The following is an 8,922-nucleotide window of genomic DNA, read 5'->3' as shown; positions in this document are numbered from 1 at the left end:
ATGATGGATGGATGGATGATGGATGGATGGATGGATGGATGGATGGATGATGGATGGATGGATGGATGGATGATGGATGGATGGATGGATGATGGATGATGGATGATGGATGGATGGATGGATGATGGATGGATGGATGGATGGATGGATGGATGGATGATGGATGGATGGATGGATGATGGATGGATGGATGGAGGGATGGATGGATGGATGGATGGATGATGGATGATGGATGATGGATGATGGATGGATGGATGATGGATGGATGGATGGATGATGGATGGATGATGGATGGATGATGGATGGATGGATGGATGGATGATGGATGGATGATGGATGGATGGATGGATGGATGGATGGATGGATGGATGCTCCCAGTTTCCTTGTGCTGATCCCAGCCCTGGCTCTGGAGCCTGCTGGGTTATTCCCTGCTAGGTGATTCCCTGCTGGCCATTCCCTGCTGGGATATTTCCTGGGAAAGCCCTGCAGGAAGGGGTTTGCACCTTGCACTGGGGGCTGAGCTGAGCAGAGCAGCCTCCAACCCATCCATGGGAATATTTGGGAATATTGCTCCATGGGAAATGTGGGAACCATTGCACTGCCCTTGCTTGGGTTCCTATCAGCAGGACTCACCCAAATTCCCTTTTTTTTTTGCTCACTGATGCCCTTCCCCTTGGAACTGGGTGATTAAAATCCCTTCCAGCCTGGACATTCCATGATTCTGCTGGATGAACCAAACCTTTGAGTGCTGATGTCAAACAGCCCTGGCGGAGCCCAGTGCTGCATCTTTCCTTGGAAAAACGTGAAGCCAGCTTTTGTAACTTCGCCAGGCAGTGCCTGTTCCTGGTGTGGTGCTTTCCCCTATTTCTGACTCCTGTCCTGGGAACAGGAGGGTTTGGAATGTGCAGGAACCCGTACTCAGCCTCCTTTTCCTCCATGTACAGGGAACTTTCAGCTCTGGAGAATCAGGGAACAGCAATTCCTGGCTGCCAGGGGTTGTGTTTTCTCTCCGTGGGCATGGGCGGGGCAGGGAGGGGGCCTGGCTTCCTTCTTTTGCTCCCGGGGTTCTCTCAGCTTGTGGTTTTTCACGGAAAAGGACTCAAGAAAGGAAAACCGCCCTGCACTTGTTTCCAAACATCTCCGGAAGAACACCCTGGTTGGGCAATATTTGAGGGCTTTGGTTTTTTTTAGATGGCAGCTCATGAGGCAGCTCCAGGTCTTCGCAAGGATCTGAGCTGGATCCTACTGGAGGAATTCAATCCTTCAGGAATTGTGAGCTATGGAATAGCTTGGCTGCCTCTTCCAGCCACCAGTGTTCTGGGAGAATCTGGGAATGGGGGTCACAGGGGGAGGGAGGGGTGGTGTGGCTCTGTCCAGCTGAGAGGCAGGAGAGCCATAGGAATGGCTCCATGGAAATGGCTCTATGGCAATGGCTCCGTGGGAATGGTTCCACAGGAATGTTTCCATGGAAATGGCTCCAAGGGAATGGCTCTATGGAAATGGCTCCATGGGAATGGTTCCATGGCAATGGTCCCATGGCAATGGCTCCATGGCAATGGTTCCACAGGAATGACCCCATGGGAATGGCTCCATGGCAATGGTTCCATGGGAATGGCTCTAAGGGAATGGTTCCACAGAAATGGCTCCATGGCAATGGCTCCATGGCAATGGTTCCACAGGAATGACCCCATGGGAATGGCTCCATGGCAATGGTTCCATGGGAATGGTTCCACAGGAATGGCCCCATGGGAATGGCTCCATGGCAATGGTTCCATGGGAATGGCTCCATGGTAATGGTTCCATGGGAATGGCTCTAAGGGAATGGTTCCACAGGAATGGCTCCATGGCAATGGCTCCATGGCAATGGTTCCATGGGAATGGCTCTGTGGGAATGGCTCCATGGCAATGGCTCCATGGCAATGGTTCCATGGGAATGGTTCCATGGAAATGGCTCCATGGGAATTGTTCCATGGGAATGGCTCCATGGCAATGGCTCCATGGCAATGGCTCCATGGCATGGAGGAGTGTTGGTGTGTTGGTGGCAGTGTCCCACAGCCCACACATCTGTGAGATCAGTGTGGGTGGGATTTGTCCCCTCTGTCCATTGAGGAGTTCTGGGACACTTCAGTGTTTCCCTGGAAATGCCCAGAATGTGAAGGAGGTCAGGAGTGTGTGTGTGAGGCTGGAATGATTCACAGCTGGGGAAAAGGGAGAGGAAGGGAAACCAGGATTGCCAGGGGAATCCACAGGAGATTCCAGAGGGAGCTGAAGGATTCTGCAGAGTTTGGGCTGATTCTCTGAAATAAAAACTTCTCTGGGCTCCACATTGATCTCCAACACTGCCTTGGCCTAAAGCAACCCCCCAAGAGAGCCTAAATTCCCTCCTGAGCTTTTGACCCAGAATTCCAAATTCTTTGATGGAAAAGGCAGAGAGAGCAATGCAAGACTGAGGGATCCCTCTGTGCCCCACAGCTGCTTCCCAGCATTCCCAGGACGCACCAATTCTGTAGTAATCCTTGTCCAGGTCTTTGCAGAAGCCCTTCCCGTTGGCCACCTCCAGGGAATACTCGATCAGCAGCAGGATGCTCATGACCTGGAGAACAAAGCAAAAAACCCAATTCAGGGGCCTTGGGCCAAATTCCCAGCAGTGAATTTATTTCCAGGGAACGCTGGATGGATGAGTCTCCAAGTGAGCCAAACACAAAGGGTTTAAATCCTGAGACAAGAGTTACCAGTTTATTAATATTTTGGATTTAATTGCCAGCAGAAGGAGGATGGAGAAATGACTAAGGCAGTGAGTTTTGTTTCAATGGTTTTTATCCTGGTTTTATGTTTTGAAATTGCCTTTTGCTCCAGAGTTGAGGAAAATGCAATACCAGTATTCCAAAGAGTAAAAAGAAACACAAAAAAGATGAAAGATCTCCCTGTAAGTGCAGCTGTGCCACTCCACTGACAAAACCACCACTTTTCTTCCTTTATTATTTGAGGAAAGTCTCCAAATGTTCTTTTTTACATTGAACTGGAATGATTTTCCCCAAGTTTTCCAAGTGGACCATCAAACCCCTGCCTCCAAGGCTCATTCTGCCCGGAGTTTAATGAGCTGGGAGATGGAGGGAGGTCCAGAGCTGTGGGCTCAGTCCTGGCCCTGAACTTCTGCACTCACCCAGGGATGTCTGAGCCCAGCTTAGGAGATCGCCATGGAGTCAGGGAATCCCAGAAAGGATGGAACATGCTGTGGGTAATTCCCTGCTGGGTCATTTCCTGGGAAAGTTCTGCAGGAAAGGGGCTTGCACCCTGCACTGGGGGCTGAGCTGAGCAGAGCAGCCTCCAACCCATCCACGGGAATATTTGGGAATATTGCTCCATGGGAAATGTGGGAACCATTGCCCACATTTGGAAGGGATTTGCCCATGGGTTGGAAGGGATTGGAAAGCTCATCCCATCCCACCCCTGCCATGGGCAGGGACACCTCCCACTGTCCCAGGCTGCTCCAAGCCCCAGTGTCCAACCTGGCCTTGAGCACTGCCAGGGATCCAGGGGCAGCCCCAGCTGCTCTGTCCATCCCTGAGGGTGTCCCTGTCCATCCCTGAGGGTGTCCCTGTCCATCCCTGAGGGTGTCCCAGGCTGTCCCTGTCCATCCCTGGCTGTCCCTGTCCATCTCTGAAGGTTTCTCTGGCTGTCCCTGTCCATCCCTGTCCATCCCTGGCTGTCCCTGTCCATCCCTGAAGGTTTCTCTGGCTATCCCTGTCCATCCCTGTCCATCCCTGGCTGTCCCAGTCTGTCCCTGTGTGCAGGAGGGCAGGGCAGCCCCAGGCTCTGCTCCAGCCCCAGCGATGGCCCCAGAGCCCCGGGCAGGGCCTGAGCCCAGGAGCTGCCCCTGCCCGGGAGGCAGAACTGCCCTGGGCAGTGCCAGCCCCGGGCAGAGCCCAGAGAGGGGCTGGAGTCTCCTCCCTGGCACATTCCAGAGCCACATGGACACCCTGCTGTGCCCTGGGCTCTGGGATGGCCCTGCTGGAGCAGGGAGTGGCACCAGTGACCCTGGGGTCCCTCCAGCTGCCCCTCTCCGTGACCCCGAGCCCTCTGGCCCTGCAGGGATGCAGAAGCCAGGCCCTATCTGCCACCCACATCAGCACCAGCCCGGGCAGAGCTGAAACAACTTTTCCACCAGAGCTGCAGCAACCTTTCACTTCAACCACGGCCTGAGCAGCGCCGCGGGCGAGGAGGAAGTGGCACTGCTGTGGTCTGGGCTTGTGTTTGCAAACTGGGGCTGCTGGAACGGCACAGGGCCAGCTGCTGCACGGGCTGGGGCTGGGCAGGGGGTGGGTCTGGGTTTTCAGAGGGATCCAGGCACACTTTGGGCAGCGGGGATGCCCAGCCAGGGGAGCTGTGCTGCCCTTGCAAAGGAGCTATGGGAGGGAAGGCTCTGCCTTGCCCCAGAGAGGGGGAAGAGAGGCTGGGAGGCGACAGGAGCTGAGCACAGCCCCTCCCTCTCCCTCTGTGTCAGCCGCAGAAGACCTAGAAATAATTTCAAACCAAATTCATCAACTTTCTGAGGCCCCAGCTGCAGCTTCCAGAACTGTGGCACTGCCAGAGCGAGCACCCACCCAGCCACGCCGGGCTGTGAGGGCACTGGGAGCCCCTGTCCACCCTGTCCCTCTGAATTTAAAATTCTGTCCAGAGTCTGAGTGAGAAGGAAGGATGCGTCAGGTTTTCCCTGGGCCTGTCTGATACCAGCTTGTTCAAGAGTCACTCTGCTGTCTTCCCTTTTTTTTTCAATTAAGTAAATGAACTTTGCAATTTGCTCATGAGCTGGCAAGAAAAAGAGGAATATCCAGATCTCATTACACGAGGACACGACAAAGTTAACACGAGTTCAGCTTAATGGAACAGCATTTCAGCTCCCAGGGCAGCTCTGAACGCTGTCAAGGATGAAATTGCATCGATCCAAAGTGTCTTTACAGCTGCTGGTGCCCCCTGGGAGGAGAGGGATCTCTTAATGAAGACACATGGAGATCACACCTGACTGCAAGGTGGCTGAGAGGTTTTGTGTTCAGGCTCCCAAACACTTTTTGCTTCCTTTATTTCTGCTGTTGGTCCAACCCCTCAACTGCCAGCTTGGGAAATATGGGCAGAAATTGCTTTTTCAGGTTCCACTTAAAAGGAGGCCTGAGCAAAATGGATGAGCTGGGCCCTGAATATCAGTTTTGTTCTGAAAGAGGAGTGGGTCAGAGCAGGACAGCAAACCCCAAATTCCCCCATCGCATCCAGCAGATCCAGAGGCTGAAGCTGAGCGTGAGGAACCCTCTCTGATGTCTGCCAGAGAAAAACAAGGCCCTGGTTCCCTTGCTGGTGAGGAAATGAGCCACACAACCCAGACCAAGTGCAGTCACACAAGATAAGGACATGGCAGGAAACCCCAGCCCAGCCTCAGAGACTCAGGAGACTTTTAAGGCAAAAGTTGGTTTAAAATTTTCCATTTTGTGTAGAAAGAAAGAAGCACTGAGCTGTGAGCAGGCAGAGACCTCCAGGCCTTTCCCTTGGCATGGAGAGCCAGGCCAGCACAGGACACCTCTCCAGCAGCTGGGCTGCTGGGATGTGGAGCCTTCCTTATTCCTGCAGGGAATGCACATCCAAGGGGATAAACCTTCTGCAGAGGGGCCTTTTGGGAGGAAGGCAGAGGAGGATGGATGTGGTGCCTGCCCTGCACTCCTTGCGCAGCTAGGAGCAAGATACACCCTCAGCTCCAGCAGAAACCAAAAACTTCTCATTTCAGACAGAAAAGTACCCAGTTCCATTTCCCATTGCAAAGGGAAATGCAGGTTTAAACCAGAGGATTTCACTTCCAGGTACTCAACTCCCAGCCCCTCTCCAACCCTTCCTCCCTGATCTCCTAGAGCTGGAACTTCTGGAGCAGTCCCCATCTTCTTGCTGCCTGTCTGTAAAAGAAGCTTCACAGTTCTTGGTGGAAGAAATCTGAATCCCTGGAGCTGGGCCAGGGCAGGGCAGGCTGGAGCTCAGGGAAAGGTTCTTCCCCCAGAGGGTGCTGGCACTGCCCAGGCTCCCCAGGGAATGGGCACGGCCCCGAGGCTGCCAGAGCTCCAGGGATGCCCAGGGTGGGGTTGTTGGGGGTCTGGGCAGGGACAGGAGCTGGACTTGAGGATTCTTGTGGGTCCTTTCCAGCTCGAGACATTCCGGGATTCCATGATATGGAATATTATGGAATAATGTATGACTGAGATAAATCCAGTCATTAAATCAAGGGAGATAAATTAGGGTGACTTGAAGGCAGAATCTGACACACAGAGCCCCCATTCCCTGGGGACAATCCTGCTGCAGCTGCAGAGGGGTTAAACTGCTCTTAGAGGCCATGTTTTGCCTTTTTTTTTTTTTTTTCCTGAAATATTTGCAGCTTGCCTGATCTCCAAGTGATTTATCTTTGTGCACGTGGCCCTGGTGCGAGGCTGCTCCTCTTCTGCTTCACAGCAGGGCTTTCTGCAAGGGGAGCTTGAAACCATGGAGAAACCGTGGGCAAGAGGGGCCACTGGGGACAGGGACAGGGTGCTCTGGGTGCTGGGGTGTTCTGGGGACACCAGCACAAAGAGCACCACCCAAAAACCACCCTGTCAGAGCTTCTCCTTTTCTCTCCTGAATTTCCAAGTAGCTCTTGTGGCCGAGGATGAAGTGAGGAGTGCTTTGAGTTCTCATTTGGTTTCCTTTCACAGCATTTCATCTTCTCCTGCTGGTTGAGCTGTTCCAGGAGAAGCAACTCAGGCTCTGTGGGACCCCTGGGCCAGCCCCAGCCTGGTGGGAGCTCAGTGAATCCCACTCTGAGCTCGCCTGAGTCGTGTCCAGAGGTGAGGACAGGGCCTGGGAGGGTTCCAGAGGGGAATTTCTGCTCTGTGAGTTACAGAGCTGCCAAAGAGAGGAGCTGGAGTGCAGCTGAGGCCAGACAAGGTGCAGACACGGCTTCCCGAGGCTCCTCTGGCTCCAGTCAAGGAGCAGCAGGAAGGGAATTCTGTTCCTGCACTGGAGCAGGTTTCCAGCCCTGATCCTAAATCTCTCTGTCAAACACCTTGAGGCCTGAGGAGCAGGACAAACTCCGCAGTGCTGTCTTTGAAAGTCACCTGCAGGTCACCCCCCCACAGCCAGTGGAGCTTTGCTGATCACACACCCCCGTCCTCCCCTCGCTCTCCTCCTCCTTCCCTGTCTGCTCCAGAATGCCCAGGATTTATTCCAGTTGTCTCTGAAGAGATCAGCAGCGAGGCAGAGCTGATTTGTGGGAGGAGAAGACCTCGCCACAGAGCCTGAGAGCTCCTTGGTGGCACTGCTCTCACCCAGCATGGCTGGGATTCATCCCTGGCACCTGCAGCAGGAATTTATCCTGATCCAAAGCCCCAGCACTGATGGAGCAAATCAGTGAAGGTATAAATCCCCTTTTCCCTTCCCCTCCCCCTGCCCAGCTGCAGCTGCACCATCAGAAAGGGAGAGAAGAGGCAGGGGGAAAATGATTGCTATTGTGTGATAGCCCCTAAAGTAAGACATGACCTATCCAAAAATTACCCTGGACAAGAGGGATGGTACAGCTCCTGCTGCTCCAGGGACGAGGGGGGACCTTGGAATGTCCTTCCTGTGCCACAGCTGCCATTCCCATGGGATTTCTGCAGGCTGTGGGTCCCCAGCTCCCGCTCTGCTGTCCAAGGAGTGGTGAGAGCCCCGTTATCACCCTGAGGGCTCCCCGCCCTGACAGTGCACACCCAGAGCTGTGGTGGGACCGTGGAATGTCCTTCCCGTGCCACAGCAGCTGATCCCATGGGATTTCTGCAGGCTGCAGGTCCCCAGCTCCCGCTCTGCTGTCCCAGGAACCTGTGAGAGCCCCGTTACCACCCCGAGGGCTCCCAAACGCTGACTGTGCACACCCAGAGCAGCACAGGGATTATTTTAATAGCGCAGCCATGCAAGAAACCACATCCTCAGGGTGGCTGAAAACACCTAAAGCTCCTCAGTGCAGCCAGGAGCGTGGGAGAGAGGGGCCTCCAGGCTCTCCTGCTCTGCCATCCCTGCCCTGAACAGCTTCTAGACACGGCCAAGATCCCAATGGAAACCAAAAGAGACCCAGAGGAGGCAGCTCTGCCCATCACCCTCTGCTCATCCAGCTCCCAAATCCCTCCAGTGCCCCATTCCCACATTCCCACTGCCAGTGCTGCCCATTCCCACCCAGCAGGCTCTGGATGCTCTCAGGTAGGAGCTCCTGCACTGAGCAGAAAAACAGGAAGCAGAGCGAGTTTCCCTGAGCTCCAATTGGCAGAGCCACAAAAAAAATCATTCAACCCCTCCCCCCGGTGCAGTGAATTCCTCTTCTCCCTGTCCCCCACCACCTTTTGTTCATCCCTCTTAACTCACTGGGTTTTCCTCTTGGGAACAGAGAACATTCCAGCGTCAGGGAACCCTGTGAACAAACCCACAACAATGCGCCTCCTGGAGAGGTTCCACCTCTGTTCTCCTGTCTCCCCGTCCCTGCCCCCTTGCAGGACTCACCATGTGGAAGATCCCCAGGGCCACTGTCGCTGTCTTGATGTTGAAGCAGCAGCACCTGGGGGGCTCAGGGGGGGTTTGGGCAGTCATTTTCGGGTCCCTCTGAGCACTCCTGAGTTAATGAGGTTGGATTTGCAGCCGCCCCACAGAAAGCGAAGTGAGAGCAGCTCGGCTTCCTTCCTGCTCTCTGAATGTGTGAAGTCATCTACAAAGTCACATGAAGCCTTTGGGTTTCTCAATCACAAAGAAAGCAAAACTCGGGGGCTCTTTGAGCACATCCAGCTGGGAAATCAGAGCCCCAATGCTGTGTCCAGCACGGGGCGTCAGGAGAGGACCATCAGGAGCAGGACGGGGCTTTGTCCTGCAGAAATCCTCAGGAACAAAACAGAG

The 8,922-nt window shown here is 54.3% G+C and overlaps 1 protein-coding gene across 2 annotated transcripts in view; it reads right to left on the bottom strand.

Moving 5' to 3' along the window:
- The window catches only part of LAPTM5 (lysosomal protein transmembrane 5), a 23,459-nt gene extending 14,786 nt beyond the window's left edge, over positions 1-8,673 (bottom strand). For both annotated transcript variants that reach the window (XM_053999009.1, XM_053999010.1), the window contains exons 1-2: positions 8,536-8,673; positions 2,500-2,593 (exon numbers count right to left, since the gene is read on the bottom strand). In XM_053999009.1, the coding sequence (XP_053854984.1) occupies positions 2,500-2,593; positions 8,536-8,622 (181 nt within the window). In that variant the 5' untranslated portion in view covers positions 8,623-8,673. The remainder of the gene's footprint in view (positions 1-2,499; positions 2,594-8,535) is intronic.
- Positions 8,674-8,922: the final 249 nt, after the last annotated feature.

This window comes from Vidua macroura, chromosome 25, assembly GCF_024509145.1.
Source record: "Vidua macroura isolate BioBank_ID:100142 chromosome 25, ASM2450914v1, whole genome shotgun sequence".
Lineage (NCBI taxonomy): Eukaryota > Metazoa > Chordata > Aves > Passeriformes > Viduidae > Vidua > Vidua macroura.
The sequence above is the reverse complement of the archived record's forward strand: the minus strand, read 5'-3'. Positions and strand labels throughout refer to the sequence as shown.